The sequence below is a fragment of the Rhinoraja longicauda genome, chromosome 23 (assembly GCF_053455715.1).
Source record: "Rhinoraja longicauda isolate Sanriku21f chromosome 23, sRhiLon1.1, whole genome shotgun sequence".
NCBI classification, from domain to species: Eukaryota; Metazoa; Chordata; class Chondrichthyes; order Rajiformes; family Arhynchobatidae; genus Rhinoraja; species Rhinoraja longicauda.
Window position 1 is genome coordinate 25,738,043 of NC_135975.1, and position 20,655 is coordinate 25,758,697.

The window sequence follows — 20,655 nt, forward strand, 5'->3', positions numbered from 1 at the left end:
TCTTGTAGGAATCACATACTCTTCCACAGATGGGCAGATGCTGACTGACCGGGCGAGGGTAGTTTAAGTGATCTATTTTTTGCATCACAGTTGCGATGTTTTCCTGATACATGACCTCAACGTTTTCCATATCATCCGGAATGCTTTTTCTCCACATTGGGCAGTCACAGGCCAGAGAGTCCCAGGAATCAGTAAGAATGCTGCATTTCTCTAAGGTGCATTTGAGCACCTCCTTTGATCTTTTCCTCTGTCTTCCTGGCAAATTGTTCCCATGCAGAGCTTGAAAAAGTGCTAGGCATATGGAAGTAATCAGGCATATGAATGTTAAGGCCTGCCCATAGTAGCCAACTAAAAATAAGCAGGGCCTCAATAATGGGGGGTAACCTGGGAGATGACAATGATGATGGTTCTTTAGTACTTACAGTAAATTTGGCATTGGTATTAGTACTGGTTTATTATTGTTACATGTATCGAGATACATTGAAAAGCTTGGTTTACGCACTAATGTCGAATCATGCTGTACAAGTACAATTAAGCCATGCACAAGCACAGCAGGTATTACAAAGAAAAAAATAGTAGAGAGCTGAATATAGTGTTACAACATTAGAACGCTACAGTCACAGAGAAAAAGTTCAAGATTTGCAATGAGATAGGTTGGAAGATTGGGACTACACCTTAGCTTATGGGAGGATTGTGCAGTAGTCCACTGGCCATGGGGAAGAATCTGTATCTGAACCCGATGGTATGTGCTTTCAAGATTTTGTACCTTCTGCCCAAAGGGACAATGGAGAAGAGGGAATGACTGAGCTATAAACGATTTACAATTTTGTTGACTGCTTTCCTGAAGCTGCAGAAGTGTAGATGGGGTCGATAGTTGAGAGACTAGTTTGTGTGATGGACTACATCAGAGAGATTACAGTGTGTTGTGCTGCATCACAACTCTCCGCAATTTCTTATGGTCTTGGGAAGAGCTGTTGCTAAACCAGGCTGTGAGGCAAATGAGTTAGGATGCTTTCTACAGTGCATCTGGAAAAGGTAATTTGTTGGAGCATGTTGAAATTTCAGTCTTCTGAGAAAGTTTGGGCATCAGTGTGCTTTTTTGCCCATTGCTCCAATGTGGCTGTTCAAAGCGTGTGTAGATGCATTGAGTTCCTCGGGGAGGGACCCATTGTTGCCAGTGATACTATTGCCTTCACTTTGTAGCTTTATACCATGCATGTCTTGTCACAATCTATGGGTATCTATGTCACTCAATCTATAAAATGGATAATGGATTCAATGTTTGTAATGTGACCTGCTCTGTATTGGCGAGAACAAGTGTAGATTTGGTAACTTTTACAGAGCATATGCACTGTCCACAACAGTCATCTTGAGCTTCCAGTTGGATGCCTTTTCACTCTCCTCCCCATCCCAATACTGTCCTGCCTGCCTTCAGTCTTCTTCATTACCACAGTGAGGCCAAGTACAAACTAGAAGAACAATACCTCAGATTCTGCTTTGTTAACTTATACCCAAAAGTATGAACATTGAATTTTCCATTCTCAGATAACTCTGACACCCTATATTCTTTTCTAAACCCCACCAACCCTCCCACGTTTTCTGTTCACCTTTTTCATCCATTCCCCATGCTCCCTAATCTGGTTCCATCTGCTCATCATTTCCCCCCTCTTCTGGTTCAACCTATCACCTACTAGATCCTCTTCCGCATTTCATCAATGTGCTTTTTTACCCAGAGCTTCAATGTGGCTGATTCAGGACAAATTGTTGGTGATATTCATACCTGGGAATTTGAAGCTTTCGAACATCTCCACTTTGGGAACATAAATGCTGCTTGGAGGGTGTATTCCACAGCTTTTTCTGAAATAGCATTGGTAGTTTTTTATCCTTTGCCTTAAGATACCTGGTGCAGGTAGTCCACGTCTCAGAAGCATATAGGACTGCAGGGTGTATTTTAACTATGTGATGATTACGCATACATGCTGTCCAACTATAGATCTTAATGCCAATTCTGCCAATTTTACAATGTTTTCTCCTTTATAAAGCCAAACCCATGTGTCCCGGGCTGTGTCTGCCCTGACGGTTTGGTGGAAGATTCCAGTGGAAGATGCGTTACACTATCTCAGTGTCCTTGTGTATTTGGAGGTGAAACCTTTGGGCCTGGAGAAAAAATCAAAAGGGACTGCAATAAGTGGTGAGTGTAGACAAATGCCAAACAAAATAATTCTAATAAATAATATGCCCTTAACAGCATAGAATTGGAGAAAGATATTACTATGTCCTCTATGTTGTAGCACATGCAAAAGTGGCACATGGGAATGTAGCAATGATCCATGTCCAAAGACATGCCAGGTTTATGGAGATGGACATTACATGACCTTTGATGGAAAACGATACACTTTTGATGGCAACTGTGAATATATCTTTGTTGAGGTAAGATAGAGAACGTGCATATTCAATGTGCATATTCTTCTTTTTCATTTAGTTGTAAACATATATGATAATACTTAAATTTAAAATCTTTACATTCTTTCTAAGTTCACGCAGACATGCAAAAAATTATTGTTAATTGATATAATGATTGTAATCAGTATTTAAAATATTTCACAGAAGTTTTTATTTAAAAATTCTCTAAAGCGTAATTTGTTCATTTAAAATGGAAAGGTCCGAGCAACTGCTTATGACATTCATATGGTCGGCCTTTGGTTGTTGACATTGATGGTTGCTGGAGGAGAGGGAGTGATACATGTGTGCAACTGGAATTGTTCACACATTTGCTTGTTCACTCACTCTAAGAATATCAGCATTTCACATTTCAAAATTATGACATATGAGATTCTAAATATACAGCAGTATAATAGATCGCATGTTTAAAAGTATAAATTATCTCAGACACAATCAGCAAGAATGTTTTTGAGTGTAATTGGAAATCTCTGATATTGCTTCTGAGATATAAATGAAAAGGGTAGGCAAAAATGAACAAAATGTATTAATCAGATTAAATGATCTAATATTCTATAGTATGAATAGTTCTTCAGCAAACATTTAAATGCTTTTGAAAGTGTTAACTATCACTTGGTGCTAAGGGTTTCAAGAGCTGTTATTAAGACCTTGTCTTTTCCACCTCCTTTGTCCATATATTTTCTTGAGCTCAGAGGATAATGAAAATATATATAAATCTCGATGAACTATAAATTATACTGGAAATATTGAGCTGGCTCTGCCATGCCAGATTATGATAGGTTGAAGTTATGCTGCATCAAGTTATCTTAATTTTAGGACCGATGTCTGCGAGAGATTGGCACATTCCAAATACTGACCGAGAGTATTCCCTGCTGTGAAAATGGAGTGACATGTTCAAGAAACATCAGAATCATATTTGAGGTATATGCGCTTTGATTTATAGCAATTAGAATGTGTAAGCTGGAGTTTTAAAACAAAATTTCCAAATGGATCCTTGCAATGATTTATCTGAAGTTATTCAGCATGTTATAAAACAACGTATTTTCAAATATATTCTTCCAGGATAAAGAAATAATTCTGTTAAGTGGAAATAGAGTAAGTGAAACATCCCTTGGCAAAAACCAGTGCACAGAAAATTTATATACTATTCACAACGTTGGACTTTACTTGGTCATAACATTTCCCAATGGAATAACTGTGATATGGGACAAACGTACAAGATTTTCAATCACATTGGACCCAAGATGGAAGGTATGCATGATTGTAAATTAAAATGCTTCCTTAATTTCTGTTTATTGATAGAGAAAACATAATAAGAAATTGTAAAACAAAACTTGTGAGGCATAATTCATATGAGAAACATGGATGTGGTGTGAAAAATGTTTAACTGAATGTTCGTAGACAATTGGGGTATAGATGTAATGGACAACACAAAATTTGGGAATAAATGATGGACACATTCCCTGAAGCAATGCAGCATTGGCTCCAAAATAAATTAGACAAAACTCTGGTTTATCATTTATTATTGGGCTCTTTATCAGCTATTCAATTTTAAGAAGCAGCTGAACAATACCCTACATTTCTTTGTAGAAGGACAATGTTAAATAGTAATAGCATTGCCATCAGTTTAATAGGAATTGTGAAAAGGGTAGGGAGCTGCATTATTTAACAATGGAGGAAAACCGGCAGAAAATATCTGGAAAACAGAGTTGAGCACAGACGTCTAAAAATTCTTAATTAAAAAGGTACACTAGAATGGAAAAGATGTGAGAGGCAATGGTTATTATGGTCATTCTTCCATTATATTAAAATTCAGATGCAGCCCTAGGCCTTGGTTGTACGAAGTTAGGTATTGTACATTTTATCTTCACGCCACTTTGATAGGTCTATCACGTAATTGAGGGAGGCTTGAATTAGAGATTTATTAACACTGGTGACACACTAACACTCTAGCAGATTTCTTTTGTGTGATGGTAGGAGGAAATGAGGAAGAGAAGGGAAGGGATCAGAATGGTGCTATTTTGCAGGGTATGGGAAGGTTGAAATAAGCACATTGAATAAAACACCAACACGGAACTGGAGATTTTTAAGCATATATGTTTTTATGACATCTTTGGCATATAAGCTTTGGGATTTGTCAAGCTAATAACCAATGTGAATCTAAAAAAAATGAAAATACTGGAATTTCTTAGCAGGTTAAGCAGCATCTGTGAAAAGCGAAACAGATAACATTTCAGGCCGAAGAACCATCTTCAGGCCACTGAGGGGCCTTCAACCTGAAAGATTATCTGTTTCTCTTTCCACTAGTGTCTCCTGACCTGTTGAGTTTTTGCAGGATTTTGTTTTAGTTTCAGATTTCCAGTATCTTCAGGTTTTTTTTTCATTTAATGTGAACCTAAAGCTCCAAAATAGGTGTTCCAGGATGTGACAAGAGGCCAAGGTGGAAACCTTCACTGGAACAATCCCAACTCAAGATCTTGTCTCCAAGTCAATTGGCAGTGTGGGAAGGCAAAACAGAAACCACATGGGTGGGGGAAAAAGGCTTGCTCAAACCTGTCAAAAGGCTATCATTAAACATATGTATACATAAAGTAAAAGCTTTATATTAAATGATAAATCACTTAACTGAAAGTAAAAATACAAGAGGAATTGTTTTTAAAAATCACCCCTTTGATGCCATCTATTTTAAAGAGTCTGCAAGTATATAGTTAAAGCCAACAGTTCACGTACAGATTATGTATTGTAATTTGAAGTTCAATGACATTTCATTCAAAGGATGGCTTGAAGCTTTGATGAGTTAAACAGTCGCAGTAGAAATGTGTACAATGTTTATATACATGGTAAAGATCACGAAGATTCAGTTAAGAGTATGTTGAAAATAAGGAAGATGAAGTATAATAGGATCAGACAATACTGTCTTGAATTATTCTTCATTTAAAATTATACATTTAGCAGTTTAATTTTATTTTATGTACTTGTGCCAACTTCTATCATGAAAAGTTGTGACACTGTACTTATGGTGAAGGCCTTCAACCAATAGATTAGTTATTCAATCCAGAACTGCCCAAAATCCCCATCTTGTACAATTTAGCAGTTTATTGAAAATACTTTGAATTTTCAACTATAGTAATCCATGGGTAATGAAGAGTGAAATAACTGGCCTTATTTATTGCCATTCACAACCTACATTATAATCTCTTTACAGCTAATGTCTTTGGTACTAATTGTGATGTAAAACCCTCTTGATGCTTTGCTCACTCTATGATCATGGTCATTTTTGGAGTAGACAAAAGCTGTGCTTCTGAAGCAAGGGTTTGTATTGTATTGGGTTAACTTGGAAAAAGTAGGAAATATGAATTGTGATTTTAGAATAATAACCATTACTTTGCTTTTCTTACATACATAAGAATAAAGTTTGTGGCCTTTGTGGAAATTTCAATGAAAACATTGAAGACGACTTAACAACGAAGGGGAACTCCTTGGTGACCAGCTTTACGGCCTTCGGGAACAGTTGGAAGTCCATCCAGTCATGCTCTAACACAGTAAATGAAATATACCCATGTGATAACAATCCATATTGTTTAACATGGGCTCAGAAGAGGTGCAGCATAATTACTGGCCCAGTCTTTCAAGCTTGTCATAAAATGGTAAGATGTCAGTCAAATTGAAATTTCAAGAAAATCCATAATGCAATCATGATTTCTGACATTGTGGCTCTTTATCAGGTTAACCCAATCCTATTTTATGATGCTTGTGTCCAAGAAGCTTGTGCTTGTGATATGGAGGGAAAATACCAGGGTTTGTGTACTGCTATTGCTGTGTATGCAGAGGCTTGCAATAAAGCTGAAGTTTGTATTCGCTGGAGAACCCCTGAATTCTGCCGTAAGTCTAAACTTTTGTATTCCTTGTAGAGAACAATTAAAGTATAAGAGCTCATCAACATACTTTTATAGATAGCGGAACACATTGATCCACAGAGCACCATAATTATTCAGATTGGTGCTCCAGATTCCAGCATCCGCAGACTCTTGTGTCCCCAAAGTCTAGATTGATGCTTGCTGCTGTTTAAAATATGTGCCATTTTGTAATTGCAATAAAGAAACCATATTTCCTTCTTCAATTCCCTGTCTCTTTTGACACAAGATCCTCCAACTTCTAAGTGATTTAGTAAAGAGTGCACAAATAATTACCCGAGAGTATCCTCTAAACAAAATCAAGGTTTCAAGAAGATTGGACTTTATTGCCTTCCATCACAGTGAGGAACGTGGGGAATCCGATGTGGTGGATGTTTATGTTAACTTACATGTAGTTGTGTGTCTTGTTGCTTTTTTTTTGTATGGCTGTATGGTAATTTGAATTTCACTGTACCTTAATTGGTACATGTGACAATAAACTGACCTTGAAACCTTGATTCTGTTTTGAGGATACTCTTGGGTAATTATTTGTGCATTGTTTACTAAATCACTTTTTGGCTCATGATGAATAGCATGTCAAAACTGATTTTGATCCTTTCAATGAAAGGCAGGTTATTTTGATCCTTTCAATGAAAGGCAGGTCACTATCACTGTACACTTTTAATCCTTGATTCATCAAGTAAAATACATTCAGAACGTCATGAAGAGGAATATCCCACCACCTGCTGATCTGCAACTAACCCACATATTTGTTTCTTTAAATCTCGTCTGTTTGCTTATTAAGATTTGTGGCTTTTCATTTGAAGATGATGTTCTGCCAACATTCAGTCTCTATCCTCCAAGTTTGGCATACAGTTAAGAATAAATGCACATATCATTCCATCTATCAATATTACTGTTGGTCCACTTTATCTAAAAAAGGATACTTTGCAGGTTGATTATATTGATGTTCATGACAATTCTCCTTCACCTACTACATAAGTCAACTCAATTATCAACATGTATACTCTTGGGAACAGGAGAATAAATTTGTCTGAGTATTTGCCATGGTAGGGACAGATGTCTGAGAGTCTAACACTCCAGTTCACAGACCAATATGTATAAAAGAAATATACAATGACTATTTGCCATGCAATATTGTGCTCATTTTGGGCAATGAATAACCAAGCCAGAATCACAATTTGATTGTTTCTGTTATTCTCCAGCTGTGTACTGTGACTATTATAACAGTCTTGGTGGCTGCAGTTGGCACTATCAGCCGTGTGGAACAACAACAACAAGAACATGCACAGGCCATTTCATTGGGAAAAAGTTTTCTGCAATTCTAGAAGGTGCTGTTTAGAATTTATTCAAATATGTTACAATCTCTTTGCAATTTTTTTTAAACAATACTTTTAGGTTAGTCTAAGTTTCTGTTCTAAAATTAATCATAATAATCAATTCATTGTGCAATTCATTACACATTATACTCAGTTAAATTATCTATATATTTTGATAATTCTTCATAAAAATGTTATGCTTATACTGGTAATTCGTTGGAGATTTGTGCATATTTAGAATGGAGATACATTTTCTTGGTGTCAAGATCTCCTGCATTTACAACATTCTTGTTTATCTTGATGGTCCCTTTTACTTCTCACTACTTTAGGTTGCTATGCCAAGTGCCCAGATACTGCTCCTTACTTGGATGAAAATATTATGAAATGTGTTACATTAAACCAGTGCACATGTTATTATGATGGAAGAATTCTGCAACATGGTGAAAGAACAATGAGTGATTGTGAAGAATGGTAAAGTAGTCATATCAGTGAATGTATTTATCACTGTTCTAATATTGGAAGAAAAAACAAAATAAGTGCAAAAAAACTGGGTTTTACAAATATTCTCTTAAAAATGGATAGCAGTAACGGGATCATTCCGAGTCAGCATGGATTTACGAAGGGGAAATCATGCTTGACAAATCTACTGGAATTTTTTGAGGATGTAACTAGGAAAATTGACAAGGGAGAGTCAGTGGATGTGGTGTACCTCGACTTTCAGAAAGCCTTCGACAAGGTCCCACAAAGGAGATTAGTGGGCAAAATTAGGGCACATGGTATTGGGGGTAGGGTACTGACATGGATAGAAAATTGGTTGACAGACAGAAAGCAAAGAGTGGGGATAAATGGGTCCCTTTCGGAATGGCAGGCAGTGACCAGTGGGGTACCGCAAGGTTCGGTGCTGGGACCCCAGCTATTTACGATATACATTAATGACTTAGACGAAGGGATTAAAAGTACCATTAGCAAATTTGCAGATGATACTAAGTTGGGGGGTAGTGTGAATTGTGAGGAAGATGCAATAAGGCTGCAGGGTGACTTGGACGGGTTGTGTGAGTGGGCGGATACATGGCAGATGCAGTTTAATGTAGATAAGTGTGAGGTTATTCACTTTGGAAGCAAGAATAGAAAGGCAGATTATTATCTGAATGGTGTCAAGTTAGGAGGAGGGGGAGTTCAACGAGATCTGGGTGTCCTAGTGCATCAGTCAATGAAAGGAAGCATGCAGGTACAGCAGGCAGTGAAGAAAGCCAATGGAATGTTGGCCTTCGTAACAAGAGGAGTTGAGTATAGGAGCAAAGAGGTCCTTCTACAGTTGTACCGGGCCCTGGTGAGACCGCACCTGGAGTACTGTGTGCAGTTTTGGTCTCCAAATTTGAGGAAGGATATTCTTGCTATGGAGGGCGTGCAGCGTAGGTTCACTAGGTTAATTCCCGGAATGGCGGGACTGTCGTATGTTGAAAGGCTGGAGCGATTGGGCTTGTATACACTGGAATTTAGAAGGATGAGGGGGGATCTTATTGAAACATATAAGATAATTAGGGGATTGGACACATTAGAGGCAGATAACATGTTCCCAATGTTGGGGGAGTCCAGAACAAGGGGCCACAGTTTAAGAATAAGGGGTAGGCCATTTAGAACGGAGATGAGGAAGAACTTTTTCAGTCAGAGGGTGGTGAAGGTGTGGAATTCTCTGCCTCAGAAGGCAGTGGAGGCCAGTTCGTTGGATGCTTTCAAGAGAGAGCTGGATAGAGCTCTTAAGGATAGCGGAGTTAGGGGGTATGGGGAGAAGGCAGGAACAGGGTACTGATTGAGAGTGATCAGCCATGATCGCATTGAATGGCGGTGCTGGCTCGAAGGGCTGAATGGCCTACTCCTGCACCTATTGTCTATTGTCTATTGTCTAATGCCATGAATATTTTTTGAGGTTTAAATAGTGACATTTGCTGTTTTAATACTTGAAATATAAAATGCAATTAGGATAATTTCACACCTGAACAAAAGCCAAAATAATTGTTTACAAATTCCTTCCCACCCACCGCCCTCCCTCATCCACTTCAGTGACTTTAATCTATAGTTTGCAGTTATATTCATTTTCTGTTCCTTCAGCAAAAAGTTCTTCATGTTCTTTATTATCTCTATCCAACGATAGTCAGTGACTATTTATCTATCTGAGAGTCCATCCCTTAATAATTATTCTTCATTATTACACTGTATTGTAATATTGGTTGTAAATTATGAACATTAAGTGAAGGCTATCGCTCCTTTAAAGATTAACTTCTCAATGAGTTGCAACAATAAAGTGCAGATAGTCTGTGATTGCCCATGAATAAACCAACAAATTTTATTAAAGCTTCTTTTTGTCTTTTTTTCATTCTGCAATTAGTAAAGAATCTATTACCTTGACCATACATTGCCCCCATTACATTTTAAAATCATCCTGTGGACCATTTGGTGGTAATTTCAGAGCTAACAGAGTTTTTTCCTTTCCGATTCTTGCTTTGTATCCATTGTTGTCAATCTTTCCAGAGAGGTTGAACCACTGCAATAAAATATGTCTTTAGACTAGTTTGTTGTTTGTTAGTTTGTTTTATTTGTAACATCTTTTTTTTTTTGTTGACAGTACCTGCAATCATGGAATCACTACGTGCAAAAGTAAGTAATAACTTTCAGCATTCCACCTGTTAAAGAAATGAATATATGTAATAAATTATTGTTTTTCGATAAAGAAGGATGTTTGCTTATTTGCAGTGCAATATTAATAGTATCAGCAGTTGTAGTTATATCTTCAATTTAAATATTTCCAAAACACTACTTTCCAAATGCCAGATGTGAATAATTAGCACTTCTGTAGAAGTTGGAGAGAGTTGTTGAAGACATGCCAAACTTGCTAAGCCTTCTTAGGAAGTAGAGGCATTAGTGCGCTTTCTTGGCCTTTGCTTCGATACGGCTAGTTCAGGACAAGTTGCTGGGGATATTTACTGCTAGGAACTTGAAGTTTTAACCATCCTTATTTTGGCGCTGTCAATGTATGTGTAGCACTTTGCCTGAATTCTGAAGTTGATCACCATCTCCTTTGTGTTGTTGACATTGAGAGAAAGGTTATTAATGTGACACCAGGTTACAAGGTTCTCAATCTCCTTCCTGTACTCCGTCTCATCATTATTTGAGATCCGTGCCACTACGGTGGCATCACCCATGAATTTGTAAATTGAATTGGATTTGTACTAGGCTGCACAGTCGTGGTGAATAAGGAGTAATGAAGGGAGCTGAGAACACATCCTAGCGGAGCACCCGGATTGGGGATTATTGTAGAGGATGATTTGTCAACTACAACTTGTACTGAAGTTATAGCAGAGCTAAGAAACACTGATGTATGCAGACAAAATATGTACCCAACATAGATGATTCCTGCATTATAGAGTGGTTGCATTTGCTATAATTGTGATTTTCTGCAACGCAATCTCCTTCTCATCTTGAATTCCACGTTATAAGTGGAGAATGAATTTCTCCCATTTTAAACCAATTTATCAGTGATGGCAAGAGAAGCCACCATTCATATTTAACATCTGAGACCAACATTAGACCCAGAGGATGGACAAAGCTTATACAAATGAAACAACAAGTTTCATCAATTTTTAATCACTCAATGTTGTATGGCGATAAGATCTGAATATGAGTCATTTTGTCGATTGGGTTAGGAGCTCCCTCCAGTCCGATATGTTAACAGATGTTGCGGACCGTAGCATTGCCGGGCTCTTCATTTGCGAGTCGTACTGTCTGATGCACAGGACTCGCTGATTATGAAAGAGTTTACTAAGTGGATTTATTTGGGAAAGGAATGGAATTCAAGGGTTGGGATTCATGGGAGAAAAGTGACGTAGAAGTAATTAATGGGGCAACACAGTGGCGCAGCTGGTGCTGTTTGTGTGGAGATTGCACCACCTCCCTGTGACCAGGTGGCTTTCCTCCGTGTCCTCCTACATCTCAAAAACGGCGGGCTTATAGGTTCATCAGCCTCTGTAAGTTGCTCCTAATGTGTAGGGAACAAATGAAAAAGTGGGATAACATAGAACTAATGTTAATGGGTAATCGATGGTCAGCGTGGACTCGGTGAGCCGAAGTGACTGTTTCCATGCTGTATCTCTAAACTAAACGAATGAGTTAAAGCTCGGTGGCTGGATGGAAGTGTAGTAAACACTGAGGGATTACTTTAAGGAGATGGCCAGGGCTACTGCGACTCCCCACATTGCACTCACAGGTGAAGAGCACAGCAAAACTGCACTCTGGGACATCTGTCTTTGATCTGAAGAAGACATGGCTGTGACTGCCAACCCCATTGACACAGTGACTAAACTTAAAATTTGTTGTTTCGTTTGCATTTTTATATATATTTATTTGTTTATTTTCCATTTTGGTAAGTGCAAATTTTAATCTGTATCTCAAATGTTTTGGTAGTTGATTAAGGATTTAATAAGGGCAAATTTCTGTTACTTAAATGACAGTAACATGGTTATTACCTTGAGGAAATATACAAAATAGATTAAGGACAGAAGTTTTATTATGTACATGTTCTTAACAACAGGAATAACTACCACAACTGTTCCATCTACAACACTGTTGACCACAACTCCACTTATGTCAACTTCAACAATTTCTTCACCGATCACTATCCCAGGTAAGGTGATATTAGTTACAAGTTATGGCATGTAATCTTTACAATATGGTAAGAACAGATTTTGAAAGATCAGAGGTGAAACTGAACATTGGTATGTCTGTACTTTTGGACATAATAATCGCAAATGGGATTCATAAGCAGGTTGTCACTTTCCAACATGTTTCATGATGTTGACGATCAGTAACTTGAATCTACATATTGCTCTTGGGTCTCAAAGAAATGACAAACACTGTGTAAAAAGGGCAAATGTGAGTCCCTCCTGACTCCACAAGGCAAATGTATGATTCAGTCAACTGGGTCTCATCTCCATTCACATTCACTGCTCCTACCTCTACAGGGACAAGCCCAAAGCAACTGTAGGTGTTATAGACAATTTGTATGGATAAAGTCTGAGCTTTGGCTCATGTTTTAAACTCACGAGTGAAAAGCACATCAGGTCCGGGCGTCAAGTTGCAAGTTTGGCAAAATGTTGATAAGAAGAATGAATGTAAATCAGAAACATCCTAACATAGAACAGTACAGCACAATAACAGGCCTTTTGGTGCACATGATGCCAAGTTCAACTAATCTCCTCTGCCTGCAACTAATCTCTGCCTGCACAATTCTCCATTTTGTGGCTGGGCAACGTTTAGAGAAGATGTGTGTATGGTGGATGTTGAATGCCTGGCTGAGGATGGTGATGGAGGCAGATACAATCGTGGTATTTAAGAGACTTTTGGACAAGCACCTGGATATGTAGGAAATGGAGGGTATGGATTATGTGCTGGCAGATAAGGATAGGTCTTGGCATCATGTTCGGCACAGACATAGTGGGTTGATGGATCCGTTCTTGTGCTGTATTATTCTATGGTTTTTTTTGTGAAATTGACACCAGAATATAATGTCTGTTTCATTATATTTAGCAATTCAAAAACTGTTTAAAAAAAGGGGAATAGTAAAATGGGCTTTTCAGAAAGCATATTCAGAGAAATGTAAATTTTAGTTTTAAATATTCATTAATTTTTTACTTCAGTTTTTGTGTTGTTACTATTTCAGTGGGGACCTGTATTTCTGAGTGGCAGAAATCAGCCAATGCCCAGCCCCATCTACACTAGTCCCATCTCTGCATTTGCCCATATCCTTCTAAACCTATTCTATCTATGTACCAATCCAAATGTCTCTTAATATATATATTTTAATTTTTACTTGTATTTTTTTAACTGTCAGTAATGTAATCTCGGACTAATTCCATGGCATTCTCCTTAATCAACAAGGCAACACCCTCTCTACCATTTTGCTATTTTGGGAGGGCTGTATGACTAAATGCTGGATCTAGATGAAAATATGAAGTAAAACAGATGTGAGATCAAACTGGCTTTCTGCAATGTAAAGTTCATGAAGTGATTTGTGATGCATCCCTTTTGTTTACATTGTAACCAATGATTTACCAGATACCAAAAAAGGGGTTCCAGGATAATTGCCAAAAGAACTAAAGGCAAAAATAAAATATAAATTTCTTTAAGCACAAATTTGCAATGATTTGGAATGTGCTGTTGGAAAGAGATGTATTTTATAAGCAGATTCAACTTTACCTTTTAAAATGAAATTACAAAGTCAGATAATTACCTAAAATCTGCCAAATTTAATGTGCTACCCAATGTCCTTGATCTCCACTAATACCCTGACCCTTTAATCCACATTAACCCCCCTCCCCATTACAATGATCCTTTCTCAGCTGGTTTACTGGACTCTGTCAACCCTTCATCTACTCATCTCAACCTTCCTTTTCCCTGCATAAAAGCACCATTCCTTCCCTTCCCTTCTCTTCCATTTCATTTCCTCCTACCACCACACATACAAAATCTGCTGGAGAGTTAATGTGTCACCACAGTGTCAGTAAATCTCTAATTCGAGACTCCCTCAATAATGTGATAAACCTATCAACCTGACGTGAAGATAAAATGTACAATACCCAATTTCTTGCAGCCAAGGCCTTGGGTTACATCTGAATATTTATATAATGGAAGAATGATCATAATAACCATTGTCCCACACATCTTTTCCATTCTAGTGCACCTTTTAATTAAGATTTTTTTTAGACATCTCTGCTCAACTCTCCACAGTTATGTTCTGCCAGTTTTCCTCTATTGTCAAATAATGTTAATATTGTTAAATATTGCAACCTCCTCCCTTTTTCACAAATTCCTTTTAAACTGATGGCAGCGGTTCTAACTACTGTTTAATGTTGTCCTTGTACAAAGAAATGTACCGCCAAAGTTGTAGAGAGCTGTTAGAAATATATGAAAATAGAGAGGCATAGACAGCGTGGACGGTCAGAACTTATTGCCCAGGATGGAAATAGCAAAGCATAGCTTGAACGTGAGAGGGGCATTGAAATGAATATGGAGGTGGATTGGAGTGACTATCAAAGAACTGTAAAGAGATAATGACTTAAATGGCTTCAGAGTATGCAGTACTTGTGATATTTTAAAAGCGATAATCTAGTAGGAACATGGTGAAGTACTCAGATAGGAATAATACACACACTGGGAATCTATCACTTGTGTGTTTACAGCTGAGTAGTTTGCTGTGTGATATCTCGCATCAAACGCACGCGATTTTAATCTAGATACGTCTTTGATCCAAGTGTAGGAAAAAAACGCAGCTGCTGGTTAAAATCGAAGGTAGCATGCCTTGAAACCTTTCTTCAGACTGATGCTTCGACCCGAAACGTTACCCATTCCTTCTCTCCTGCTTTCTCCCCATATCCCTTGATTCTGTGAGCCCAAAGAGCTATATCCAACTCTCTCTGGAATACATCTATTAGCCAAATACATGAGTACAAATATATAGTACAAATATACATGAATACGTGTATTAACCAAATTTCATGACTAAAAGATGTTGAGGAATGAAAGAGACTGATTTGCACATTGCAAAATCGTTTTTAAATTGGGTAATATCTTCTGAATTTGTCTTCATTCAAAATCTACCATTCAAGACTGATAAATTAATTATCCATGAATTTGTTTCACTTTAGAAGAAACATCTACAACAACCAGCACAACTGAGTCCACAACTACTTCCACAACTGGTGGGTCGTGATTTTTTCAATAATCATTTGCAAATATTTTTAAGATAAGCTCTCCAAGACAACTTATGGAGAAACTAAATGTATACAAATCATTTTTATTCAAAACAAATTGAATGCCTTTACTATTTTCCAGAAGAAACAACTACCATGGTAACACAAAGCACCACCACCTCCACAACAGGTGAGTGATCGCCTCTGTCAATAGGTTAATACCGGCCATTAGGTTCAGTCATTCAATTTCAGCTTCCACTTACCCTCAATTCAATCATTCTTCAAGTTAAATGTGATGGTTTTATTTGCAGAAGAAACAACAACAGAGCCAACCACTACTGAGTCTACCACCAGTCCCACAACTGGTGAGTGATGCCTTCTCAAAGTACTTGTTAACGGGCATTTTAACAATGCTTAAATACAGTACCACTCGTGTTATAACTGATGTTTATTTGCCTTTCTAGTGCACCACAATATCTCGTCAGCAGTTCAAGAGATGTTATCACATTTCAAAGACTTGATATGCAAACAGTGCAGCAGCTGTAGGGTTTCTGCTTTACAGCGGAATCCTCTGCTTTACAGCGCCAGAGACCAGGGTACCATCCAGACTATGGACTATAGAGTTTATACGTTCTCCCTGTGAGCACGTGGGTTTACTCCTGGTGCTCCGATTTCCACTCCACTTTCCGGACTGCAGGTTAATTGGTTACTATAAAAATTGCTCTTAGCTTATAAGATAAAGCTAGTGTACGGGTGATTGATGGTCACCACAGACACGATGGGCTGAGGGGCCTCTTTTTACATTGTATCTCTAACCCCACACTAGAATGGTGCATTGATACAACACAAAGGAAGGGCTAGTTTGTCTAGCTTAAGTCTGAGTTGAAACACATGCAAATATGACCACTGAATGGAGTGTTGGTTGTAAATTTGCAGTGATTTGTTGACATTATTTTGCACTATCTATTTTAAGTTTATGCATTATATGCTGTTTTGTTACCACTCTCCCAAAAGTGTCATTCTTCAAGATGAATGTAAAGGCCGTGTATGCATTTGTTTACAGAAGAAACAACAACAACAACAACAATGACGACCACAACAGGATCTACCACCAGTCCCACAACTGGTGAGTGATAAATTCTCGCAATGTACACTCGAGGGTTTTTATATCACAGCTAAGCTCATATACATCACACACTTGTGTTCAGTAACCAGGCCTTTCTGCTCCTTGCTTCAAATCTTGCAATTTCAGCTCAGTAGCTCATGATCCCATTTCAGAGTCCATGAGTTCATTGTAATTGGTCCTCTGGTGTCGGATAGGAATAGTGCAGCACTGCCAATACTGTGTTATTCTGCCATAGTTTTTTGTGTGGATCTGTGAGTGTGCTGTTGTGGAAGTACAAAATCCGATCACAAGATTTATAAATAAAGATAAAATGTCTCCACAATTGGATTAATGACTATGATTGATTCAATATTCAACCACCAGCACAACTGGGTCCACAACCATTTCCACAACTGGTGCATGATGATATTTTCGACAAATCCTTTGCCAATCTTTTCAACACAATCTATCTCAGAGTACAAATACACTCATGGGTCTTTCACAACTGAGCTCGTACACATCACACATTCGTGTTCAGTAACAGGCCTTTCTTCTCCCTGCTTCAAGTATCGCAATTTCAGCCCAGTACCTCGTGATCCCAATTCAGAGTCCGTGGGTTCAGTGTAGATGGTCCTCTGGCGTAGGATAGCATATACTGCAGCACTGCCATATTGTGCAATACTGCTACATTTCAACTGTGACCATAATTTCAATACAATTTTTTGCTGAAAGTCCTTTGCAATATGGTCAGAAATTAGAGGTGTTTATCTCTACTTAAACAGAATTACTTTTCAAGATGGGTAAAATCTGCTGAATTTGCTTTAATTCAAAATCTACCATTCAAGATAGGTGAATTAATTGTCCATTAATTTGTTTCTCTTTAGAAGAAACATTGACAACCACCAGCACTACTGAGTCCATAACCACTTCCCCAACTGGTGGGTGATGATATTTTCAATAATAATTGGCAAATATTTTTGACACAAACACTCCCAGAGTACCAATGCACAAGTTTTCTGTATACATATCATTTTTGTTCAAAACAAATTGAATGCCTTTATTATTTTCCAGAAGAAACAACTACCACGGTAACACCAAGCACCACTACCTCCACAACAGGTGAGTGATCGCCTCTGTCAGTAGGTTAATACCGGCCGTGAAGTTCAATCATTCAATTTCAGCTTTTCTACCCTTAAGTAAATAATTCTTGAAGTTGAATGTAATTGTTTTATTTGCAGAAGAAACAACAATAGAAACAACCACAACAGAGTCCACCACCAGCCCCACAACTGGTGAGTGGCGCCTTCTCTCAGTACGGTTAATAGGGATTTTAACACAACAATGCTTAAATACAGTGCCACTTGCATGTTGTAACTGCCTTGTTTTGTGCGCCAAAATTTCACCTCACCAGTTTATGAGATATCATCGCATTTCAAAGTCATCAGATTGTAGTGATATTGCAGTGATATTATTGATATTATATTGACAATTTCTTTTAATTTATACAATTTATGCTGAGTTTGTTACTACTCTCCCAAAAGTGTCATTCTTCGAGTTGAATGTAAAAGCCGTGTATGCATTTGTTTACAGAAGAAACAACAGCCACAACCACAACCACAACAGGGTCTACCACCCCTCCCACAACTGGTCAGTGATAACTTCTTTCAGTGTACACTCATGGGTTTTATTTCACAGCTGAGCTCATACTCATTACGCACTCATGTTCAGTAACATTCCTTTCACCTCCCTACTTCAGCTCAGTGACTCGTGATCCCAATTCAGATTCCTTGGGTTCACTCTAGCTAATCCTCTGGCACATTATAGTATTTACTGCAGCACTGCCAATGCTGTGCAATGCTGCTACATTTCAATTGTGACCATATTTCAGAACAATATTTTTAAGATTTCTAGTATATACGATGAAGATATGAATAAGTAGGTTACGGTGTTCCGTATATTTCAGCTGTGACCATACTTTACTACAAATTCTTGCTGTAAGTCCTTTGTAAGATGGGAAGTAATTCCAGGATTTTATCTCCACTTTACAGAAGCTCTTTTGAAATAGTCCAATAGTCCTACTCTCTCAAATGTGTCATTCTTCAAGTTGAATGTAAAGGCCGTGTATGTATGTGTTTACAGAAAAAACTACAACAACAGCGACAACCACAACAGAATCGACCACCAGTCCCACAACTGGTGAGTGATAACTACTCTCAATGTAAATCCATGGGTTTGTATATCACAGCTAGCTCATAGACGTAATTTTCAGTTACAGTCCTTTCCCATCCTTTCTTCAATTTCACTTCATCCGCAACAGGTGAGTGATCGCCTCAGTTAGTATGTATTTAGTGGCTGTTGGGTTTGGTTGTTCAATTAAAACCTCCACTCATCTTCAGTAAAAGTCTATTAATTTGACCTTTCCGCTACAATTTCCAAAACAAGCATTGGTCTAAATGTTGAATGAAGGATCCTGAAATTTATTTCTACAGTAATTTATTGGAATCCTCTTATTTAAATGATGGCTACTAAAATCAGATAGCCTGTGTGAGACTGAATAAAGTGTCTCTCATGGGTAATTAAGCTATGTAATTCATAATAAAAGTGCAGTGGTAGATTTTTTGGTGATTGCCATAATAGGTGGGTGCGCCATACTGAAATGTATTGAGGTCTTGAGAGGGAACCAAAACTGAGAATAAATCGTGCAGGACTATACTATTTTGTTGCTGCTGCATCTCCACTCGTGATGGTTCTGCAGTGAAGAAAATAATTTTTCCATGTCTAAATTATTTTCAAATTTCTCAATAATTTCTCAGCATTACACTTGAATGTTCCAACTGATCAACAGTATGTTAAATGCGGTTAACACTCTTGCTCACAAAACGATGTTCTTTTCAAAGTAGAGTTTACTTGTGATGCAGATAAATCAACCAGCAAATTTTATTGCTGAATGGAGTATGGTTATAATTCTGAAGCCAAGAGTTTTAGCATATAGATATCATTTTCATTCCAAACAAATTGAATGTGTTTCTTATTTTCAAGAAGAAACAACTACCACGGTAACACCAAGCACCACCACAACAGGTGAGTGAACGTCTCGGTCAGTGTGTTATTACCAACTATTAGGGTCTGACGTTTTGTTGAATGTAATGGTTTTATTTTGCAGAAGAAACAACAATAACAGAGACCACCACAACAGAATCTACCGCCAGTCCCACAACTGGTCAGTGATAACTTCTCTCAATGTACACTCATTGTTTTTTGTAACACTGCTGAGCTCATATACATGGGCATGGGAGGAGGCTGTTTGGCCCATTGGGTCCTTTTCAACTTCCAACAGTGCAATGTCATGTCCCCTGCTTATTTCCCTGTAATTCCACAACAGATTCTCTCTCACATCAACTCTCCTTTGATTCTTTTGGTAATGCCCTCCACAAAGGGATAATTTACAATAGACAATTAATCTACGTCTCTGGGTGACAGGAGGAACCCAAGGATGTACAGGGAGCCAATGTAAATTCCATACAAACAGTACCTAATATCAGGATTGGACTTGGATCTCTCAAGCTTTCAGGCAAAGGCGAGGCACAGCTTATTGAGAGTGGTCTTGTTTTCATTATAATCTCTTTCCTGCTTTATCTCTTGATTCTGTTTTATGAATTGACAGCAAACTTAGTCCTTTATCATATATTATCCTGGAGCAGCTACCTTTTTACCATTTCCCTCTTGCCCACCAATTAATTTCTTCTGCATATGGGGTATACCTTTTCACCATATACCGTAGCATGTCCAAAGGTGATATGGGGAGGCAGTGTAACTATTCCAATAATGTTCTTCAATAGCATGCTGAGACCAACCCATCAAAGTGGCTGTTAAAATCATGCAATAGTTAGCGCACAGCTGCAGTCAGCTTCCTGAAAAGTGACATCTCACGTTTGTGCTTTATGCTTTTTCCCCATTGTCCGGTTCTGCACTGACAATTACTGTTTCCCTATCTGATACTAGAACCTGTTTCTAAATTCAGATCAACCAATAGTTCTCCAAACGTATTGTTATTATTCCCATTTTACTGTTCCCATTTTCTTTTAAACTGTAATTTGGAAGATTCCTTTTGATGC

General features: G+C 38.0%; 1 protein-coding gene across 1 annotated transcript in view; it reads left to right on the top strand.

Moving 5' to 3' along the window:
• Positions 1-20,655, top strand: part of LOC144604948 (mucin-6-like) — a 66,755-nt gene that overhangs the window by 23,778 nt on the left and 22,322 nt on the right. Inside the window, exons 20-29 of the mRNA XM_078419870.1 lie at positions 2,043-2,191; positions 2,292-2,430; positions 3,277-3,381; positions 3,523-3,711; positions 5,868-6,107; positions 6,186-6,342; positions 7,580-7,705; positions 8,023-8,164; positions 10,317-10,348; positions 12,279-12,371. Coding sequence (XP_078275996.1) covers positions 2,043-2,191; positions 2,292-2,430; positions 3,277-3,381; positions 3,523-3,711; positions 5,868-6,107; positions 6,186-6,342; positions 7,580-7,705; positions 8,023-8,164; positions 10,317-10,348; positions 12,279-12,371 — 1,372 coding nt within the window. The remainder of the gene's footprint in view (positions 1-2,042; positions 2,192-2,291; positions 2,431-3,276; positions 3,382-3,522; positions 3,712-5,867; positions 6,108-6,185; positions 6,343-7,579; positions 7,706-8,022; positions 8,165-10,316; positions 10,349-12,278; positions 12,372-20,655) is intronic.